We start from the raw sequence: 24,371 nt of genomic DNA, 5'->3' as shown, positions 1-24,371 counted from the left end.
CCCTCTATCTGCTTTCTCTCTGCTGTTTCACTGGGAGCCTCTTAGCAATTCTTAGCTTCAAATAATCCAAAAGTATTAGCCAAAAAAACCACCCCCCCAAAAAAAAAGAATCTCCCAACAACAGGAGTTTCCTAGTGGCCTATCAGTTAAGGATTCTGCATCGTCACTGCTGTGGCTCAGGTTCTTTCCCTGGCCCAGGAACTTCTGCTTGAAAACAACAAAAACAACAACAAAATGAAAGTATTAGCAAATATCCTCCTTTTCCTTGGTTCCCATGAATTTAATACACACAGGAGTTCATCTCATGGGATCATGAGGGCATGCAGAGCTGCCCTTCTCATTTAGGTACTAATTTAGGTACCTGATTAAATACAATCAGAGGCTGACCTCTTCACTGTGTGTGTATGTGATTCTGTGTCACTCTGTCTCACTCTCTATGCATAAATTATACTTGCTCATTCAGACTCTAAGGGCTTAAAAATAGAAAATATGGGCAGTAACTTGAGTGTGTATTTTAGAATCAACTATGTTCAAACAGTGCTATTGCTCAGATGAACTTTTATAGGTCACTTAAGCTCTCTGAACTCAACTTTCTTCATCTTTAAAATGTAAATAATATATTCACCCCCTTTGGGATAGACTAAGATAGTAAATGAGAAGATTCATGTAAAACATGGAGCACATAGTGACCTCTCAATAAAAATTTCTTCCTCTGTCTTTAACTCCTCTTATATCACCCACTCTAGTACCACAATTGTTGAGCTCAACTTTGGTTTGATTGATCAATTGACTGGTTGATTCAAACAAACAAGATTAGATTAGTTGGGTAATCACCCAAATTGCTCTACTATATCCTCTCAACATGGTAAATTATAAAAGTATTTGTCTCAATAAATCACTTAAATTACTCATCAATATAAGAAAATGTGAATGCCAGGCAAATAGGTGGGGAATATTTTTCATATGTATTTTAAATATTAATAAAATAATTTATGGTGTTATTTGGGCTTATGATGGGAAAAATATAGTGTCTAATTTATATTTGGTGAGTTTACTTGTTATGAATTCTTTTATGTTGCCTAATTTTCATTTAGTGATTTAGAGAATTTAGAGATGGTAAAAATTGCCAAGGGAGAGTTTATGAGTTTATACCTACAAAGGAAATAGAGGTGGGTATCAAGTAACTCATTAAAATAAAGCATGACATCTTGACATAAAATCCTAAATATTGGACTGTCATATTTTTCTACTAGTAAAACAGTAGGGAGTTAAACTTAGTGTTCCAATGACAGCAGCCTTATTAAAATAAAAGTGTTCCTCAACCCAAAAGAATCCAGGCCCCTGATTAGCTGATGTGGAGATAATTATTTATAATAGCATTTACTGGTAAAGAGGAAGGAGTGAAACCTTAGACAGACACTGAGGCGTGACTTAGGTGGGTTTTATTTCTGATGCTAAAGCACTGAAGGGGATGTAGATGCAGTGACTCAGAGCATTGTGATGGTTCAGCTGTCCAGTGCACACTCATGCATCGCCACGCAGGGGGAGGAGGGACTGGAGGGCCACCTTGCTGTGACCCCTGAACTCTCCCCACAAGTGGAAGAGCGGAACATGTACTCGCTTTGTCTTCAATCCTCTGAAGTTAATTTTCATTGATTCTGAAGCACATATGAAACTGCACACTGGGTCCAATTAATGGCTGCTTAGTTTAGTTCTCTGCCTGTGAAAACAAGACCAAGGGCCATTTTCATAGAGAGGGCAGTGACGGCTTTCTAATGTACTGACCTAATTCGCTTTTCTGGGAACCACGCAATCAGTGGGGAAAGAAAAAGCCTGCTTTATTTGGCACATTTATTTTATAGCCAGGCCTCCTCTGGCTTAGGGATGTTTCATATAAACCAGTGCAACCAGGTACGGTACACAGCATGAAAAGCACATAGCACTTACCACTCTGACCAATCATTGAGATGCTCCTTTATTCCAAGAAGGGCCACTTCCATTTTCTTATATCTTTGTTATTATTTGTGATTGTGGAGCTTGGAAGAATTGGGAAGCAATACAACAATAAACAAGCCCCAAACCTGATCATATAAATGTAGCTTCCTGGATAATACGTCATTTTGTACTTTGGCCTATTATTTTTGGCTTAAGTGCCAAAATATTTCCTCTCAATGTTGTTGTTCCTAATAATTTACTCCATTTCTATTCTAAAAATATAGTTTGTCTAAGTATGCCCTATAGTCAGTTCTCATTCATTCATAAACTAAATCAGATTGGGTTTTACAAAGATTATAGGCCTATTAAATATATTGTTCTTCTTGATTTGGGAGAATCAAGAAGAAATATTTATGTTTACTTGCTAATTCTCTAGGTATGCCACTTCCTCCAGGAAGCCTTTCTGGACTCTTCTCTACCGATTAGGCCCTTCCTCTTTGTGTTCCCAGGAGACCCTACCCTCACTTGTATTTATCTAGTGTCTTGTCTGTTTCTTTCTCTGGGTTCTGAGAGCTCTGTTGAGGGAACATTCCTCCTCTCTCCAGCATCAGCAAAATGCTTGCCATGTAGTAGGTCCTTAAAAAGTATTCAGTGGATACACTGAATTATTATTACTTTGTGGCTTTCCAGTCCATCTACTTATACTTTTCTTTCCTGACAACAATTAAAGCCACATAATTGGCTAATTTGCTAGGTGGTCATTAAATCCTCAAGTCATGGACTATTTGATAGTTTATGTCCTGGTCTCTCAACAAGGACTCTTTTAACTGCTTGAATTGATGGACTGGATTTTACCTTGATATTATGAATATCCTCTATTTACATTAACAACCAGGAGTCCCATACACAAAGTCTTCAAAGCATTCGTGACAATTAGATACCAAAAAGGAAACAATATGTATATAAATTTCAATACTTGGATTTTGAAATTCAGAGCAGGGAGGCGGAGTGTCACTTTACACGGAGCACAGAAAGTCAGGAGTCTTGGGAACAGAGCACGTGTTGCAACTGCTTCCACGGAATATTGCCAGACCAATAGGCGTGTGCGAAGAACTGTTATGGACAGTATAAATATTTTGAGCTGGAGGCATCGTTACCAGCTGGTATTTTCTTTCCTCAGGACCAGCTGTTCCGGAGCATCCCGGACCGGAGCCAGGCGCATCGGAGACTTGGATCTAACCGGAGGCAGCAGCCGAGGCCTGCGCAGCGATGTCGGTGTTAGAGGAAAGCCGACCGTTTGCCCAGCAGCTTTCCAATGTCTACTTCACGATCCTTTCGCTGTTCTGTTTCAAGCTTTTTGTGAAAATCAGCCTGGCCATCCTCAGTCACTTCTACATAGTGAAAGGCAACCGCAAGGAAGCCGCACGGATAGCAGCTGAGTTTTATGGAGTAACCCAAGGACAAGGTAGGTTGATGCCTCCTGCTCCTGTTTCACGTTGACTTGATCTTTCATCGCCAATCCAAGAAAACATCCCCTGTTTCCTTTAGGGGCTGCTTCAAAGTGGGTATTTTGCAAACTTCTCACTATGGAAACTATTTCACTCACCCGTGGCCTCATTAAAAAAAAAAAAAAATTACCCTTTTCTAGGTTAATAAAAATCAAGGCGTCCTTGCAAAATAGCCTAATGGAAACATACTATTAAATAATATATTTTTTCTATTAATAAATGTTTTTAAACTCTTGAACATTTCATTTGGCAAGCCATATTTTACAGGCTTCAATTACTCATCCACTTCCGATGTCCTTTAATTCTCCTGAGTTTTTCTGATTTTTAAATCAAATCTTTTAGTTATATTCGAGATTGTTGTTATATGCGAGGTGCTTTCCTGATGGAATTATTGCTTTGCTTAATTTGTAAAAGACTAATTGTAAGAGGATGGGAGCATGAATTTACCAACATTACACGTGTGCAACCAAGTACATCTATCTGTGTTTCCTAGAAGAAATGGAAGTATGAGACCAAATGAGAAATGATCATTTTAACCATAGACTTTAAAGCCTGTAAAACCATTTACATTCCTTTGGCCTGATATTCTGTACAATAGAAGTAATTCTAGTGATGGGCATTTTAATTTCTTACAGTCTTTTGATTAATTTCTGATTTGAAAATCATCAGGCAAGCATGCACATTTTAGAGCCTCAAATACCTCTAAACGCAAATTTTTGGAATCAAATTAGACTATCACATAGAGAATGTAATTTATTTTTTTTTAAGGAATGCTTAGAGTGGAAAGCTTTCTTTCTTAAAAGCTGTTTTTCTACATTTTCTAATTTATGGAGTAATTTATTTCAAATATGGAAAGTAATTTATTTTAACATAGAAAGTTGAGTTATGGTAAAAATCTTTTTTGTTGTGTGAGGTAGAGAAGGAGGACATTTTTCTTGAGGATGATCGTTCTCATGCAAAGTGAGGAATGTATGTGCTTGTTTAGAGTGAGGAAAATCTAAACGCCAAAATAAAACTCTCATAAGGAAGACGAGATCTAGAAGAAACAGTCAATATTTCATCCACCAGCTCTGCTTCGGAACAGGTATAACTGTTTAAATGTGACACATGCCATGTTGGTAAATGGTACAGCAAACATAGGAGACTAGATTTTAAAACAAGTTAACACATAGGAGACTAGATTTTAAAACAAAACCCATATTTTTAGGTATAAAACTTATTATCATGGGCAGCCTGTAGCTCATTACTTGATACTCAGATCTCGTCTATATATTATGAGAATTGCTGTACATAAAAACTGAAATATTGGAGTTCCCGTTGTGGCACAGCAGAAACAAATCCGATGAGTATCCATGAGGATGTGGGTTCGATCCCTGGCCTCCCTCAGTGGGTTGGGGATCTCTCATTGCTGTGGCTGTGGTGTAGGCTGGCAGCTGTAGCTCCAATTTGATAGTTCCCAATAGCCTGGGAATGTCCCTAAAAAGCAAAAAACAAACCAACAAAAAAAAAAAACAAAAACTGGTTAAAAATACACATTTTGGGGAGGACTGACAAGGGTTTTAGAGGGAGATTTAGTACTTATTTACAAATAAAAAGAAGCCACTGCCCCTCTTTAGCATGATCTCAGTGTGCTTATACGGGGAAGCCATGGGAATATATGAAATGGCTCCGATGCACCTGTCTGCTTTTATGAGTCTGTGTTAAGATATATTAGAACTCGAGGATTCTGTCCCCAAAAGGAGAGAAACCAAGCAACACTCACTAACAGAAAATACTTTTTACCCAGGAACATAGATAGGGAACCTAAAGGCTTTAAATGTTTGTTTTACATTGTTTTTAATTTGGGATCTATTTAACAAAATTCTCCCTTCCTATAGCTTGCATTAATCTATATACTAAAGAATACATTATTAGAATTTTTATTCAGTGTAAGCATAAGCAGTCTCCAGTTTTATTTTAATATTAGGAGGTCTGTCAGCAATCTTACAAACTCTTTCTTGGTCTACCTCTAAGTATTCATTCTTCCTTGCCCAGGATATTGTTACTTTCTCTATTTTAGCATAGCTTTTTCTTTTATTTACTACAATTAGGCTATGTTTATTTTGTTTACATTTTGATAATTAACTAATCAGCCTTAATTATCTTTGTTTAATCTAGCAATTTCCTCCTTCCCAGGAAAGATTATCACCTTCATTCCACTTTGAATTAGGTTTCTCATTCCTACTTTCAAGACTTAGCCAGTCTGTTCCCCACCATTTCTGATAGGGAGTTGCCAAATTCCATGAAATATAAGATGATGTGTATATTTTCATGTCTTTCATAATCAGAGAAGACCCTGTTGACAACATTTTGGATGACCTCCCCATGGGCAGTGGTGCATTGGTATGAGATAAAAGAAACTCTGCTTTCCCGGATACCGTTGCAAATCAGCTCATAGTATTAGACAAATGTAGGGTGATCTTTCTTCATGCAACTTCCAATCATGCTTGAGTTGAGGGTATGATTACACAAGAATGCTGAAAAGCTAAATGGTAACTAGAATCGCCCAAGATTGTTTCCTTCTTGATCCCTTTGCTATTCTAATAAACCTTCAAAATCTGTCTTTTCATTCTTTCATCAACTCCACCATCATACTGAAAGGGCTTGTTAGGCTTTTCTTTGTAATACCTACCTGTTTCTTCCTTTCTGTTAAATGTCCCGATTGCAATCTCTACGTATCAGAGATCTGGTCTATTTTTAAAGCTAGCACTATACTTTGAGCCTGACAGGGAAACTAACAGGGGTTGAAAGGTGTCTCCAACTATAATATCGAAATGTGTGGAGAGCAAGTGAGGATGTGGCGGGGGTAGGGGGATGACCCTGGTTTTATGAAGCCACTCTAAGGACCTGGAAGAAGCCACATGTGACTGATATCCCATGGACACTTTAAGAGGAAGCTCCCCTCTTCAGCTAAGGGTCACACTTTCAAGTTCTATCTTAGGCTCTGAGGAAGGTTTAGTAGCTTTACCTACAAGTAGACAAGGTCAGTTCTAAGCATGTTTTATTGAGCACCCTGATGTGAAGGCACTGAAGAAACAGGATATAAAAAAGCAAAAAAAGCAAAATATATTGTTCCCAACTTTAAGTAAGTTATTCAGATCGAGGAAGATGGGTGTATCTACATTTAATCATTATTTTCCAGATATACTAAATGCCAAGTGAGTCTAAAGAATGGAAAAGTCAATTTCAGATTTGGACCTTCGGAGATATTTTCCTGGGGGAGACAGATCTTAAGTTGACCCCCAGATCCCAAAAATAAGCAGAAGCAGGAGTCAGAGGGGTACATAGGATATCCAGAGACAATATATTTGACTTGTGATAGAAAAATGACAATCAACTGGGGCACAGATTGGAAAGAGTTTGAACATCAGGTTAAGCAATTTGAATGTTACTTTGTGTGGTTGTTTTTTTTTTTTTTTTTTTTTTTTTTTGCTATTTCTTGGGCCGCTCTGGCGGCGTATGGAGGTTCCCAGGCTAGGGGTCGAATCGGAGCTGTAGCTGTTGGCGGCGTATGGAGGTTCCCAGGCTAGGGGTCGAATCGGAGCTGTAGCCGCCGACCTACACCACAGCCACAGCAACTTGCGATCCGAGCCGCGTCTGCAACCTACACCACAGCTCATGGCAACGCCAGATCGTTAACCCACTGAGCAAGGGCAGGAATCGAACCTGCAACTTCATGGTTCCTAATCGGATTCGTTAACCACTGCGCCACGACGGGAACTCCTCGAACGTTACTTTGAAGACAGTAGGAGTTGCTGAGAGTGTTTGGTGTCAGTAAACGTGGGAAAATGGAAAGAGACACATATAAAATGTTAATTTAAAGTCAATTTATATCCTAGCGGTCTCTGGAATTGGACAATGGGACAGGTTTGAGATAGGTAGACCAGTTAGGCTCCTGACATAAGGAGATGAGGGCCTGGATGTGTTCAGTTGTGGTGATGGTATGAATAGAAAAGAAAGAATGACAACAAAAAATAAAAAGGGAAAGAAAATAAGGAGGAATGAATCTGCTGATCCCTTTCAATAGCACTGACAGAAAGAGGAGATGTTCCCCTAGGATCTCCCAGAAATAGACATGAACAGATCTAAAGGAAATTCTATGGACCAGAAAGGCTTGATTAGCCACCCAGGCAAGTCTGCAGTTTCCAGCCAGCACTACCCCAGAGATGTGGGTCCTTAGCTGCTTGGTGGATTACCTGTCTCTAGTGTGAAATGTTAGGATGGGTCAGGGAGCTGCAGAAGTAGAATCTGATTTATTTCATGTTTATTCCCTTTGTTCCACTTTTTTGTCACCAAGTAACCTTCTGGTTATGACCTGGCTTTCCATCCACATCTGTTCACAGCAAGAGAATGTACTGGCTGGTCCCAGGAGTGCTTTAGTCCACCTGACTTTTATGGTTCTCGTTGTAAATTAATATGTTTGCATCTCAACATCACTCTGGTGTTCCGTCCTCTTTGAGTTGTAAGTCCCCCTCTAAGATGTGACTTCGCTCCAGCTTTGCTGACAGATCAGGTTTCCAAGCCTGCAAGGCCGCGGGCCAAATTTTAGTCTGTGGAAAATTCATCGAGGTGATGCCTCTGCTTGGATAACAATCTTGTGACACCCAGCTTGTTTGGGCACTCCTTTCACGGCTGAGGCTTTAGGGAGAATATGGAATGGGTGTAGACTCATCTGGTAGAATATTTGTGCTTGTGATTTCAGAATTTGGTTTCACAGTTGCCATTAAGCATGCATTTTTTTTAATCTATTGTTGGCACCGGGAAATAAGATACAGGATAAATGTGCACCATGGGTCAGATGGTAGAAGGACTTGTCATTTAGGAGAAGAGAATAACCTAGGTAGGAAAAGCAACTAGAATTGTGTATAATGTCATAGTCTTTCTCCATCAGTAAGGTCCAGCCCAGGTTTAAAAACAACTTTAGGAATTGAACTCGACAGCCAATGCCAGCAAGGGTAGAACTGTCCATGATACTTGTTCCCAAGGAACAACTTGTTTCCTGAGATTTGGGGTGTTGCTGGGTTGATTGTCTCTGAGGCGAGTTATGTCAGGAACATTTCTCAGAATCTCAGCAATGAAAAATTTCAAGCCAGCCTGTAGACTGACTTGTGTCATGGTGTTCATTGTGTGAAGGTATAAAAATACCTTGAAAATGTGAGAGTTTGGAGACACATTTTCTATACGCAGGTGGAAGAAGGCCACATAAGAATAACTGGAATTGATAGAAATGCCCTTCTGTGACAAACGATGTGACATAATCAAAAGTGTTACCAAAAAAATTTTTTTAAGTGACTTTAACTTTTCCCACATTCTACTATTTTTCAGAAATGCTAGAGCACTTTTTGGGGAGATGAAAAAAAAAATCATACTGTGAGTTAAGACAGGAATCTGGGAACAAAGCTTCCAAGTTTACAAAAGACTTTATCATATTTTATTCTATTAGTATCCTTCCTCTTCCTCTATATGTTGGGAAACACATGGGTTTTTGGAAACAAAGAACTCAGCATAGCTCATGAGAGCTCAAGAGGAATCAGTTTTCCTGGCCATATTTTTCCCATACCTGTTACTTGAGTGTTTTCTATGGAAAAGGCACTGTGCTAGGCATTTGGGAGAAAATACACAAACAAACCCTGTTCCCTCTCGTGTAGGTGTGTATAGTCCAGTGGGAGAGACAGAGAGAAATAACCAAGTAATTTAAAGCATGGTGAGGGAGATCCCATCATGGCTTAGCAGTAATAGACCTGACTGGTATTCATAAGGATGAAGGTTCGGTCCCTGGCCTCACTCAGTGGGCTGAGGATCCGGCGTTGCCATGAGCTGTGGTATACGTCTGCAGATACAGCTCGGATTTGGTGTTGCTGTGGCTGTGGTGTGGGCCAGCAGCTGTAGCTTTGATTTGATGCCTAGTCTGGGAACTTCCATATGCCATGGGGCCCTAAAAAGGCAGGAAAAAAAAAAAAGGCATGGCAAGCACTATTTCACAAGGTCGAAGAGGCATTCTGGGAGCACAGCCGAGATTATGGAGATGAGAGTTCTGCCTGGGGTAGTCAATTAAGTAAGAGCTGTGCTAACCTCATGTGTCTTCTCTCTCATCATTGTGCATGTGTCCTTATTCATAGGGCTCAAAAACATCCCAATTCCCCATCATCACTCTCTATTCACGTTTTCATCTCTCAACCTATTATTATTTCTAACTCTGTATATATCTCCTTGCCTAAATCTGTACCTAAAGGCTTAGAGTTGTATTGCTGAAAGAATTGCTATTTTAGGAAAGAGGCAAGTATGCTCATTGCTTATTCACTAAGCCTTTTGAAGAATGACAAGTCTGTTGATGAACGATTTACAAATGGATTTTGTATATAGGTGACATTCTTATACTCACCTCTAAAATGTTTATATGAGGACAGGTAGGTCTTGACCTGCTTTCTGATTTGCTATCTCTTTTAGAAGATGGTAAATTATTAAAAGAAGCTACTTTTATTATTAACCCACATAGCTGATACAATTTTGAATTTAATTCAGTTTAGTAAATACTTGGATACCAACTCTGATCCTGGCACAGTATTATACGCTATGTGTACATAGATTAATACATTCACATGTATATATGTGGGTATACATCCTAGTATTCACCATGTATAGTAAAGGTCTTCCTTTTTGAGTAACAGGAGACTTGGGTCAGTGGAAACCATGAACATGTAAAACAGGCAAGCAGCAAGCAAGTAGAAATTCATAAGGTGCTAAATTCAACACAGTTAAGTACTACAGTGAATATTCTCTAAGAAAGTCTGCTGAGAGTATCAGGCACTTTCTGGAGAAGGTGGAGCTTAAGGTAAAACTTCAAAGACAGAACGTGTGTACAATTGCAGATGAAACCAGGCTGGATATAAAGACAAAGAGAACATTTAGATATGGAACTGAATAAGTCTAGTTCATGGGGGCGAAGGCTGAAGTATGAATGTTAGATATGGAGACAGAGATGGGTGGTTGGTGCCAAAGTAAAAAATAAATACGCATGTCCTCAAATCACACATCCAAAAGTCAGTAGTTCTAGTAAGAGTTTTCTAAAGCCTTCACTGGATTCAGCCTGCAATAAAGAGTCATACACTAATGATGGGAAGATTCCACCACCATGAGTACTTCACAGAATCCTGGGTGTAAGGAGTCAACATGCCATTATGTGTGTTCTGTGAACAACATGTCTGAGAAGGTCAGATGGCTCCTGGACACTGAATCAGTGGTGCACAGCCTCAGGGAAGCTCCATGGCACTTCCGTGGATTCCTCCTCCCATTTCATCACACTGAGCTCATTGTCTAACCTGGGGAAGTGAAAGGAAAGTTTATTTCCAGTGACAGGCAGACCATATTGTTGACCGAAGGTGGGATATTTGGAATGCCTCTTCCTCTGAGACCACCATTGAATACTTGTGTGTGTGTGTATATGTTTTAAGTGTTTGGTTACAGGCTTGTAGAAGAACTCCAGGCATTTCTTCTTTACTGCGGCATGAAGAGCAAATCATCATTCTTCCCAGCCTTCTCTCAGCAATGCTACAAAGCAGACCATTAGCTCTTGAGACTAGAAATGCCCCAAGAATCTCAGGTCAGGGAGGGAGAGACTAAAGGAGTCCCCAAAATTGTTAAATTGTTAGCATGTCCAGGTAGCTTGTAAATAAGCAAGTCCATTCTGTGAAATTCAGGTTGAGGAGGATGTATTTCAGAATGGTCTCTTTTCTCAATCCTGTAATTCTTCATTGGTTATTGGGGGACAGGATTTTAAGAATCTGTGCTCTAAGTAGGTTTAGGAGTTTTCTAGAAGAGCCTCAGGGACTGAGAGGCTAGGGAGGTGTGAGGGACAAGGTTCCAACGGGCTCCCTTCACCCTTCCTGAACAGAACAACTCTACTTTCATGATCTTCAGATGCCAGACTTCAAGAGGAATTCTTCTTTAAAGAAAAAGGATAAGGTAATATTTAAATCTAAATTGTCCCATTTTATTTAAAATACTAGGTAAGTTACATGCCTTGTCACAGAACCTAACCACCCTATAAAATGGGTCATAACTGAATATCCATTAAACATTCTTTCCAAGGGATTAGAACATCAGTAAACATTTGGGGCCTGTCGAGAATGGGCATAACTGTGTCAAATAGCAGGAAGGCATCCTTTCTCCATCAACATGGCTAAAATTTCCATGTCACCATTACCCACTGAGCAAAATAGAAACATTCAGAGATACATGAACTCTTTCCAGAAGGCTTATAGTCTTAAACTATGAGCAGAGTACAAACAAACTGAAATATAACACCAACATGCCATTGAGGTTCTTAAATAGAAACACCAGCCCATCTCCGTTGTCAAGTGTGCAGCTTGATTTAAATGTAAACCAACAATGATGCAATTGAAGTTAAGGCCCATGCACTGAAAATCTGCTCTTCTCTCCCCATAATACCGCCACGTTCTTTGTTAGTTGATTGAGGCAAGTAGTCTGCTGCAAAGTGCTGAAGGGTGCTCTTCTCCTAAAGAAGTCTCAACACACCATGATAGCAGTTAAATAATGAGCACGTCAATCAGTACCAACCAAACACATCTTTGATTCACCTTGAGAAAACCGGTGAGCCTTTTCTGTTTTCACGATGCTGCCTTGTTTACTAGAGGACCAATGGTTCCTGTCATTCATCAAGTGAAAGTTGCAAGTGATTGACAGAATGAAATGATGCACCAAACACATTTCTGAATTTGAAAGCTTTGTGTCTTCTTTTTCTCCAGAGCTGTGATCCAGGATAGGGAATTGGGACAAAAAGAAGAAATGCCAGTTCCTTTAGGGTTCAAACACAGAGATCTATTGAGTCTGGGAAGGGAGTAAATACTTCTTATAGAAGTTATTCGTAGTGACTCTCCAAGAACTGAGAGAAAAGGAGCTAAGTGAAAATGTGAGCATTTCTCTCTCTCTCCACTCCCCATAGTTACAATGAAATTGCTCATTTAGTAAAATCTAGTGTAGGAATGAAGTTGCATGGCTATCCACCATTACTCAAAGAAATCAACAAAACAAGACCGATTCGAGTTAGACAGACTATCTCTTGTATAGTGACTACCAAGTCCAAAAATAATACTCACATATCTAATGGATATGACTTTCCAGGAATGTGAAATAAGGGAAATCTATTTAAGTAAGCTCAATATTTAGGGTCCATTGGTAGTAAAGAAAATATTTTAAAAATAATTGTTGTTTATGAAAGTTCATTTAATTCAATGATTGATATTTTTCATAATCATTTAAAGCTTAATTTTAAAAGCACACACAAGATCACAAACTAGTTCTGCAGCATTATAATGAATATTTTGATTATTTTTTCAAAATAAGGTTTTTGAAAGACAAAATATTTAACTATGAGGAGAAAAAAAAATTTTTCAGTTACTTAAGGCTCATAAAGCAAACTTGATTCTTGCCAAATACTTGGCTACTAAATTATGACAAGACTACAGAGAAAAAATTGCTGATACCCTGGATGAGGAAATTGTAATTTACCAAGTGAAAAGTCACTTGGTCCTTGAAATAACTGCCAATGGCATATAGGAAAAACAATGCCTTAGATAATGAAGCAACTCAGCAAATATTTATGGAATGAATAGAAGAACTTTGCATAAATCAGTTGCAGAAACAGTGATTTAGCCGTGCGTAACTTGTTCCAGCCTGGCACTTTCCAGATGTGTGATCTTAAGAAAATTTGTTTAAAGTCTGTAGCCCTCAGTTTCTTCATCAGTAAATGGGCATAATGATATTTATTTCCGAGGGGTACTGCAAATTTTATATGAGATATAATTCATAACCTAGACCACCTGCCACGGTTTCTGGCTCTGTAAGTGTTAATTCTTTATATTGTACTTTAGAGTTTTTTTTTTTTTTTTTCAAAAACAGTACAAAACTTCCCACAATTTAGTAACACAGAGAAGCATCAATAAGAAAAGATAGTGAAATTATTGTAAATTATGTTAGCTCTTCAGGTAGATGATTTCAGAACTTATGTGGTTGGTGCTATTTATTGTCAATTTAAGAATAACCAGAACTCTTCAAAGGGTTAGGTGAATTGTCAACTTTTTTCAGTTAGTAACTAAAAGCAGAAGAATTTCAAACCAGATTCCATTGGCCACTGAGATTTTTCTCTCAACCACTTGCCTCTCCTACTGCTGATCTTTCACATGGTGTGAACAGGGGCAATGGCAGAATCAAGCCTCAAGCCCATAAGGTCTTTGTGCGTCCATGGGATTTGTCTCCTGGCCCTTTCCAAACAGAATTTTAACTATTTTTAAAGTGTTTAATGTGCAAAAAATTCCCCAAATATGAACAAAAAAGTCAGCCATTAGTTATCTGCTTTTTTAAGACCAAGCATATTCTTGTTATTCAGACACTTTCTCTGACAGACTTCACGAAAGAATCAAGGCATGCCGAGCCATCACTTGGGCTTAGAGGAAAGCAAGGGAGCAGGCTGGGTTAGGATGGCAGGAAGTGGAGGGGATGCTGTGGGGGGAAGGCTGGTAGCGAGTTTTAAATGACTTGCAGATATTTTTTTCTATCATCTTATTACTCTGTCCAAGAAACTCTTCTTGACAGAAATCCTTTGGACATAAATGTTTTTCCGGGCAAACCTGGTCAAATACCTGGTTGTGAGTATACTATAGAAAGCCTGGGATTTTCTGGTAGGACTCCATCAGTGTTACAATGACGTGGAACAGCCCACTTCCAGCTGCTCTGTTATAGTGGCTGCCACAGGAAAGGCTGTGGCTTCTTAACCTCCAATGTCGCAAAGCCCCGATATTAACTTAATCTGCCAAACCTACTTCTCACCCTTTTATTTTTTTCTCTTAATCCCTTGCAGCTGAAAAAGGGAAGACAAAGAAACAATGACAACACTAACAGTGAAGAGCTGAGTCAGCCTGTTTGGGGATTTGGCTTTTTTCCTTTATTTTCTCTGCTCTTTTCTGCCAGCTGGTCTCTCCAGGAAGCAAAGCAAAACATAACCTTTCACTGGACATATCTTACAAAAAGTTTTTTTTTTCTTCTTGTAAAGAAAGAGAAAAAAATAAGCTTTTTTTAATTTAATAAGCAGACTCTATGTGGGTAAAGCATGCAGAATTATTTCATAGCATTATTGAATAACCTCAAACTCTATCACTATTCCAAATTATCTAGGCACAGATTTGCAAAATAGCCCTCCAGGGGCTTCCAGGAACACTTGCTTCTTTATCTGGCCACTGCAACGATTATCTGAAGGTAGCCAAACCTCAAAAAGTAATAAATCACAAATAATGATTTTTGTCTTCCCTCTTCAGTATGAGACCATTAGACTGTATATGGTACCATTGGGGAACAAAGTGATGCTGCAGGCAGTGGGAATATTAAGATAGCTAGTGTCTGATCAGGGGCTAGCTTCTGTCCTGCAGTGTCCACGAGCAGGGGATGTTCAAGCACAAGTCAGAAACCAGATTTATTACCAAAAGCTTGACAGGAATCCATATGATGATGGACAAAGAGCTTTCTTATGTTGGACTGTCTTAATGGTGACTTCACAAACTAGAGAGTAACATTTCTGAGTAACACAATAGTGTATGTCTACCCACCCACCCACCCCCAATTTTCAGAAGGCAACTCAGACTAGCCTCATCTTCAATAGAGTCTTAAGGAATAATACTGCTGAGACAATACTGGCCATTTGTTTCATGAGATGATAGACATCCAGTTCCATGCTGCAATATCAGAATTGTACTATTCTAGCAGAAATGCATTTTATTTTCAAAATAGCTAAATATTAGGAGCTTTTAAAGCTATGTTTAAAACTTGGTAAAATACTGACCTAATGTATATATACACCAGAATGTATGCACAGTTTTGCTTCATGGGTTGTGTGTAAATTCCAAATTTTTTGTCTAATCATGTTAACTTGTAACTTAAAGAAGTTCCTTCAGAAATAATCAGTTCATTTTATAAATATATGTTTTCATACACTACATTTTCTTAAGCTGAGGTATATTTGTGTTGCTTTCCTAATAAACATTATGTGTTTAATATTGTAGAAGGAAGAGAAAATGAGAAAGGGACAAATGTAAACATCCTCTTCAACATAAAGTGAAACCCTAGTTTCTCAGAGTCTCCGTAATTGAGCTTAATAGGGTGGGTGGTTTGACATTTTCTGTTCCTAGCTTTGACTGGACCTACCTCACACTTTGTAATGATGTCATATTTTTGTTGTAATTGATCAAGTCTTTCCATACATACGGTCCCTTTTCATCTCATCACTGTCCTCTGCAAACTACTAAATGGCATTATGCTTCTTGTACAAAGATAGAAACAGACGCTTTAAGATAAAGAAGACTTGCTCAAGGTTATTGACGGAGTGGGAGGCAAGTCAGCCACTATCCTCTCTCAACTTCAGTTTCTTTGTCTGCAAAATGGAGGAGTCAGGCAAATTGGTGGGTTTCGAACCTTTTTTTTTTTTAAGCCATTGACAACACACCCCTCTCGCGCCCCCCCCCACCCAATGAATCTGGAAGCTCTAGTTTGAAAACTGCTAGAATGGAAGCAGCACTATCCTGGGGCATAGAGCCCAGGCTTTGTGGGCACACTCAGGGTGGCTCTTTGAAACCATGTGTGAATCACTGAAGCAGATGATATCTGAAGTCTGCTCTTAGCTCTGAAACGCTCTGGTTCCTTCACATCTGTTGACTACTGGTGAACCCTTTGTGTCCCAGAGAAACTGAGCACGCAGAACCCAAGCTACTCTTGGTGAATTGATCATACCTATGACCTCAACCTGCCCTGTTCCAGAGCACAGAGAATGTGCTCAACTGAGCCGCTCAGAACAACCATGAGTCACCAAATAACATGTAATTACATTGATTTTAGGACAGTCCCTGTGCTCTCGCAGGCACATTTTCATTTACGCACTTGGAGCCTCACCCCATGTCACTTGAAGCACATTGTTGACAATTTTTCCTTCCAGCTGCACGGAGAACTAGCCCTGTCCCCACCATGCACACTTTCAGCAGGGTTCTCTTGGGTGCTCTGTGTGTTCATGGAGGCGGGCAATAACCCCTCTGCACACAGGGGAAAAAGAACTGAAGTCATTTATGCCCTCAGCCACAGAGCAGGTATTCAGCAGATTTAGGATGTCATGGTTTCCAGGCCACCCTAAGAATAAAGGACATCAGGGTAAAGAAGATCCAAGCACCTCCTCATATCTTATTGGGGTGTTAGGTTTTCTGTTGACTCTTTCCTCTATTTTAAAATGTTTTGGCATTTAAAATGGGCTGGCATTTCTTTGTTAATTAGCATCTTCTTAAAAAATAAGCTACATCAGAAAAAAAAATGAACAGAATACATTTATTGAATTTAATAAAGACTCTAAAGCAGATACCTGCTTAACCACTACCCACGTCAAGAAATAGAGCATACTTGGAGTTCCTGTCATGTCTCAGCGGAAACAAATCCGACTGGGAACCATGAGGTTGCAGGTTTGATCCCTGGCCTCGCTCAGTGGATTAAGGATCTGGCATTGCCATGAGCTATGGTATAGGTCGCATACTCGGCTCGGATCTGGTGTTGCTGTGGCTCTAGCATAGGCTGGCAGCTGTAGCTCCGATTAGACTCCTAGCCTGGGATCCTGCATATGCCTTGGGTGTGGCCCTAAAAATACAAAAAAGAAAAGAAAAAAAGAAAAAAGAAATAGAGCATCCTTATCCATTCTAAATGTAATGGTTTGTATCTACTAGCCCCAAACTCCCTGTCCATCCACTTCCTCCCCGTTCTTGGCAACCACAAGTCTGTTCTCTATGTCTCTGAGTCTGTTTGTTTTGTAGGTGGGTTCTTCTGTGCCATATTTTAGATTCCATGTATAAGTGATATCATATGATATTTATCTTTCTCTTTCTGACACAGGGAACTATATCTAATCTCTTAGGATAGAACATGATAGAAGATAGTATGAGGAAAGAAAGTATATATGTAGTATAACTGGGTCACTCTGCTGTTCAGCAGAAACTGACACAACACTGTAAATCAACTCTACTCTAAAAGAAAGAAAAAGAAAGAAAGAAAGAGAGAAAGAAAGAAAGAAAGAAAGAAAGAAAGAGAGAAAGAAGAAAGAAAGAAAGAAAAATGGGGCATCCTTAGAACCCAGAAGCTCTCCAGGTACACCCTCCCTGTCCCTAAAGAGAAGGTGACTAACATTTGTTGTCATTGTTTCTTGCCTTTCTTTATAGGTTTCACTCCTCTGAATTCATCCCCAATTGATAAGGTTTGATCTGACCTGTTTTTAAACTTTATATAAATGGAATCATTCTCTAAATAGGTTTGCATGACTTCCATTTCTTTCACAGAACAATATGGTAGGAAGATGTATCTATATGTATCTGGGGTTCACTTTTTTTCAATGCTAAAAATTCCATTCCCAATGTAGGGTCATTATAAATGATACTGCTATAAATACTCAGGACAAATAAGTTGGTATAGCTTTGGGAGTGGAATTGCCAGGTCAAATGGCATGAACACCTCTAGCTTTTTAAGTGGTGTTACACTGTTTTCCAACATGGTTATATCAATAGTGAAACCAGCAGTGTATAAGAATTCATAGCGCCTCCCATTATTGCTACTATTTGGTATTCCAACATCCTGAATCTTTGCCGATCTAGTTGGCATGTAGGGATAATTTTCATTTCTCTAATAATGCCATTCTCATGTTTATCAACCATCTGTACTTCCCTTTTGTGATGTGCTTGCCAAATATTTTGCCACTATTCTCTTGCCCTTTTTCATTGATTTTTAGAAGTTCTTCCTATATTCTAAGTTAGATAGAAAAGGAAGAAAACTTGAACTCCTTATAAATATCTTTTGTGGCTTGGCTTTTCCCTTTTTATGTTTTTTCTTTTGGTGAACAGAAGCTCTTAATTTAAAAACAGTCAAATTTGTAAATCTTTTCCATTGTGGCTAATGTTTTTTGTGTGATTCATTTTTAAAAATCCTGCTGTATTTCAAGACAATGAAAGGATTTTCCTGTATTCTCTTAAAGCTTTCTTTTCCAATTATCCAGGTGGAATTGAGTTTGGGGGTGCTGTGAGTCCATTTTTTCCCTAAACGGATGGCTAATTATATTCACACCATTTAGTGGAAAGCCAGTCATACAGACTATGAGCTATAGTCACTGCAGTGGACACTCTGCACAAGTGTAAAGTCTATTCGTGCCTGTCTATGAATGGGCTTTCTTACTGGTTACATTTTTCCAGGCCTAAACCATACTGCATTGGTTTTCACAGCTTCACACTATGTCTTGATACCTGGTAGAGCAGGACCTCCCACACTATTCTATAGTATCTGTAGTTTTAGCTGTTCTTGGTAATTTGAAATTTCCTATATCTGATTCAGAGGCAGCTTCCCTGAGTCACAAAATTCTTTGTTGTTGTTGTTGAAATTAATTTAACTGTCAATCATTTACTGATTTTTTTTTTTTTGTCTTTTTAGGGCCACACCCTCAGCATATGGAGGTTCCCAGGCTAGAGGTCTAATGAGAGCTGTATCCACCGGCACCAGCCTCTGCCACAGCCACAGCAATGTCAGGTCTCAGCTGCATCTGCTACCTACACCACAGCTCACAGCAACACTGGATCCTTAACCCACTGAGCAAAGCCAGGGATCGCAACCTCATGGTTCCTAGTCTGATTCATTTCTGCTGCACCACAGCAGGAACTCCTTCAATCATTCATTGAGAGAGAATTCAGTTTTTGGTAGTAATTGGCCTTCTAATGAATAAATATGGTGTGTTTTCCCATTTACATAGGTTTTCTTTAATGTCTCTCAGTATTGTTGAATTATTATACCCTGAGGAGGTCTTATATATTTTTGGTGAATTTACCCCTAGGTACTGAGTTGTTTTATGCTACTGTAAATAGTATCTTATTTTTTTTTTTTATTTTCCACCTGTACATTGTGGATATAGAGAAATAATTTTTGTTTATTAATTTTATATCTAGAAAATTTGTTAAACTCTCTTATTAATTCTGATAAGAATCTGTATGTTCTGTAGGGTGTTTTTAGGTAGAAAATCATATTATTTGTGTATAATACCAGGTTTGTTTCTTTTTTTCTAATTACCATACCATTTTAAAATTTCTTCTTCTTCCCTTAGACTATGGATTACAATCTTCAGCACAAAATTAAGAGGCTATAATTTTATTCTAGATTTCCTCAGTGTTTGAGTCTGAGTAAAATTTAAGGCACAGATAATGTTAAAAAATAAATACAATATATAAATTTCAGAGAAGAGGGGGAAATGGAATTATAAAATTAATCAAATTGAAAGAACTAAAGAAGAGAGAAAAAAGAAACAAAATGTGAGGAAAGTACAGTATACAAATTAATATGGGAAAAATAAATCTAAATGTATTAGTAACTTAATTAACTATAAATTGAGTTGTCTAGTTTAAAATAAACATTTTCAGGTTGAATGTTTCTAATATCCAGCAGTAATTTTTTTAAATGGTCCTTCTAAAGCATAAGGATAAAGCATAAGCAGAAAAGTTGATAATCAAAGGATCATAAAAGATGTGCCAAGGGAAATAAAAGTGCTGTCATTATATTAATGTGAGGTAAGTTAGATTTTCAAGGAAAAAAAATTACTAGATGCCACTATATATAATGATAAAAGGTTGAATTTACCAAGCACCTATAACAATTCTGTGTATTCACCTGGTAAAATGACTTCAAAACATAAAATTGAAATATTGGTATAACTACAAGAAAAGAAAAATTTTAATAGAATTATTTAGTAATTGATAGATTCAGGAGACAAACATTACTGGCTATATATAAACACATAGAAGAAATTTAAGAGGTAGATTTTATTGGTAAATGGAACTCTCAGCATTCACATTCTTTTCATGTAGATTTTAATATTTAAAAAAATGCAGTATACACAAAACCATAAAGCATATCTCAAGAAATTTCGAACTACCAGTATTCTATAGACCAGAGGCGGGCCAGCTTTTTCTGAAGAGGATCAGAGAGCAGATATTTTAGTTTCTGTGTGCCATAAGTATCATTTCTGCAGTTATAGTGACAAAGCATAGATGATACATAATAGAATGGGTTGTGGGTCTGTTCCAGTAACACTTTATTTACCAAAACACATGGTAGCACAGCTTGGCCCAGGAGCCACAATTTGCTGACCTCTGATATAGAACATATCCACTGCTCTCAGTCAAATTAATGTATAAATCTTTAACAAAATGCAATTAGAAAAAAACTCCTGTTTGGAAATTGAGAAAATATCTTTAAGTCATCATAGGTCAAGAAATTAAAATTACAAAAAGAATAGCAACTGAAGGAAGAAAATGATTAAAGCCGCAAGTAGAAATTAATGAAGTAACTTTTATAAACAAATTAAAACAAGGCTAAAAGGTGGTCTATTGAAAAACTAATAAGATTATTATACCTCTGTCAAAACAGAGCTACAAATAAACAACAGATGAAATTAAAGAGAACATAGTAGTAGATGTTGCTGAAAATTTTACAGTAAATGGTTACGTAATAGTCAAAGTTGTTGGCACTTAGATCATTTCCTAAAAATTATAACTTATCAAAGTTGGGTTTTTTAAGAAATGAAGAACCTAAATATTCCTATAAGCACTGATATTAATATAATCACTAAACTTCCTCAAAAAAATCTCCTAGAGTAGATGATTTTACCAGGGGTTTCTACCAAGCACCATAGGTAGAAATAGTCTGAATAGGTTGACCATGATGGTAGAGAATGCAAGAGACTAGCCCCCAACTCATCTCGTGGAGTCAGTGCCTGCTACTCCTGGTGACTTCGTACTATGTCACCTTATTGCACTGTGTTGCCTTAGTTACGCCTAACTGCTTCCCAGAATCTCCTCTCCATTGGTGTTCTGGACTTTGAGCAGCCAGAAGAAAAGTGCATGTAGGATTTGGATGGCAGAGTGAAGGAGCTGCTCTCTTCACACTCTGAAGCCTGGTGTGGGCTCTGGGGTAGCTGCTGGCACAAGCCACTGGTCATCTAGTAACTAGCAACATCTGGGCCATATGTGTGCAGCTCTGTGGTGAAGGGTACCAGCTGCTCCTCAAGTCACCTGCATTGGGGAGGTTGGAGACAAACGTCACCCAGTTCACCTTGTAGGTTCCAGTACATTCTTGCTCTCCTCACTTCACATTCAGCCAGACAGCCTATGTAATTTCAGACCCCACAGGCGTCCAAAGACATCAGCTTTGAGAGATTTCTTAACGCTCAGCTGTGGAAGGAATAATGGGTATAAGAAAACCCTCATTCTCTCTGTAACATTCAGAGGGAAGGAAGTTTAGCTGATACATTACCAAAACTTGCAGAGAGCAGTACAGTAAAGGCACATCAGAGGCCATTCTCAGTCATGAAAGTAGCTGCCAAAATCTTCAGTGAAATATCAGCAAACTGAATTTAGCATGAGAAATCATTTTTTTAAAGAAATCTTTTATGATAAGTTTTCCTAGTTTAAATAACATCCTGGCCCATAAATAGGGCAGAAAGCCAATGTCTTCTTAGGAGATACAGCCTTGCTTTTGCAGAAGCAAACAATCAAAGCTCCTAAAGTTATCTTGGAATTACTTCGAAGCAGATCCCAAACATATCACTTAATTGAGAAAGAGAAAATGGGTTGGACAATGTCCAGAGTGGATGTAAAGAGAGCAGGGAATTATAGTACATAACATACAGTAGCTTGGCTAGGCCTTTGACCCAAGGGTGATGGTATTGGAAAGGGCTGTGTATGGACATAATCAAGGGAAGTAGGGAGGGAAAATTGGCATGATGAAGTATAATGTGTTGGTTTATGCAAACTTCCACATTGGCATTTGAAAGCACAGGGGTGGTGACAAAGTTATCAAGGCACTTCCAGCCTAAGACGTTACAGTGCATTATTGCTCATTCAAGAACTGCCATCCATTCTTTGTTAAGGAAAAAGGTAAAATTCTACTTGAGCTGCATTCCATCTAACTCTGTAAATGTGGGGACTGTCCCAATCAGCCTGATCTTGGAGTTCCCTGGTGGCTCAGCAGGTTAAGGATCTGGTGTTGTCACTGCTGTGGCTCTGGTTACTACTATGGCAAAGGTTTGATCCCTGGCCCCAGAACTTCTGCATGCTGTGGGCTTGGCCGAAACAAAAACAAAAACAAAAATCACCCTGGTTCTATCACAGCTGGCAAAACCTTCCAGAACCTAGGGGTTCTTGATAAGGATATTTGAGAAGCTTCTGTGCTTCCAGAATAGTTTTACCTCAAAATGTGTGGCCTCTTCCTTTTTCAAAAATTTCCTCATTTCTAATATTTTTAGCCTTCTAAATTTTTTATTTTTACATGACAATGGTTGGTGTCATACCAATGGGCATTTCTTTATTTACAACCAATAGATTTATCCATGACAGAAGATGGATGTGTTTGTGAGTCTGCAACTCTTCTACTGCAGTGTTTTCTCTTGCTTTCCTTTCATGCGCTGTTTCTGGTGGGTTGTTTGCTTTGTTTTGTTTTGTTTTGCCTGTGAAGAAGCAAAGTCACGTCTGTGTAGTACACCAAGAGTTGTTTTATATGCACTGTAGTCACTCAAAATCTAATAAACCTGCCTATCTGTAGGGTTTACCAGTACCTGAAGTGCTTGAGGGTTTCGAATTTGCTTTTTAAGTGTACTGCTAGTTAGAAAGACAAGATGTGATGAAGAAAACATGAATGATGCATTTATATCTACATTGTACACTAGTAAGAATAATGCCATGAAAACTAACATTAATAGGGGGCACACTCTCTACCATGCATTGTTCTGATCTATATATTAATTCATTTAATTCTCACAGAAATCCTGCAACGTAGGGTTGTTACCCCATTTTCTCTTTAAGGAGATTGAGGCACAGAGAAATAAAGTCTCTTTCCTGAGGTAGCAAGTTTAGTATCTGGCTGAACTGGGAACAACCCAGCTTCAGCAGTTGGATTTCAGAGTTGAGAGTCCTAATAAAGTTATTGGAACTCCAAAGTTATTCCAACTATTATTGGAACAAGGAGCTCTATTAGAAAGTGGCTCTACTAAGATCTGTTCAATCAAATGCAGGTAAGTTTCTGATGCAAGTGAAATTGGAAAAATAAAACTAGTTACATCAATGAGAGTTTAAAAATTTTTTTATTTCTATACATTGTGGTTAAAAACTGAAATTAGGAATTTTTATTTTAAAAAAATTTTAATTATAATTGATTTACAATATTGTGTCAATTTTACTGTACAGCAAAGTGACCCAGTTTACACACACACACACACACACACACACACACACACATTCTTTTTCTCGTCTTAGATCTTCTATCATGATCTATCACAAGTGATTGGATATAGTTCCCTGTGCTATACAGCAGGACCTCATGGTTTATCCATTCTAAATGTAATAGTTTGCATCAACTAACCCCAAACGTAGGAATTTTTAAATGCAGAATACACTTCCTTCTAACTATATGTTTAACACAAGCCTGAAGAAATGTGGAGTACTGTTTTCAAAAACAGAATTGCTCCTTTGGTTAGATTTTCCTTCTTTATTTTTTTTCTCTTCCAATGGCATCTTTCATTTTGCTATCTTTCCAGTGCTTTCACAGCTTACAGGCTAGCACAATGCTTTCAAAGATACCACTTTAAGAATAATAGCAACAGCAGACATTGTTTTTGTCTTACTCTTCCACAGAGTTCTTTTGGGCTTCACAGAAATCTTAGTAATGGAGATATATTGTCTATGATAATGTCATGTCCTCTTTATTGAGATTCACTGTTTACTGCTTGCAATTCATTAAATTTCAGTGAAAATTATATGTGTAAATCAG

At 38.3% G+C, this 24,371-nt stretch overlaps 1 protein-coding gene across 2 annotated transcripts in view; it reads left to right on the top strand.

Annotated features, from left to right (window-relative positions):
- ASB5 (ankyrin repeat and SOCS box containing 5) overlaps window positions 1–24,371 on the top strand; it is a 56,587-nt gene that overhangs the window by 4,606 nt on the left and 27,610 nt on the right. Inside the window, exon 2 of one of the 2 annotated variants that reach the window (XM_013984005.2) lies at window positions 3,116–3,400. In XM_013984005.2, the coding sequence (XP_013839459.1) occupies window positions 3,205–3,400 (196 nt within the window). In that variant the 5' untranslated portion in view covers window positions 3,116–3,204. Of the gene's footprint in view, window positions 1–3,083; window positions 3,401–24,371 lie in introns of those variants that run through there. The other variant, XM_003133324.6, reaches the window with a different exon arrangement.

This window comes from Sus scrofa, chromosome 15, assembly GCF_000003025.6.
Source record: "Sus scrofa isolate TJ Tabasco breed Duroc chromosome 15, Sscrofa11.1, whole genome shotgun sequence".
NCBI classification, from domain to species: Eukaryota; Metazoa; Chordata; class Mammalia; order Artiodactyla; family Suidae; genus Sus; species Sus scrofa.
Note: the sequence above shows the minus strand (reverse complement) of the source record. Positions and strands in the feature narration are given on the sequence as shown.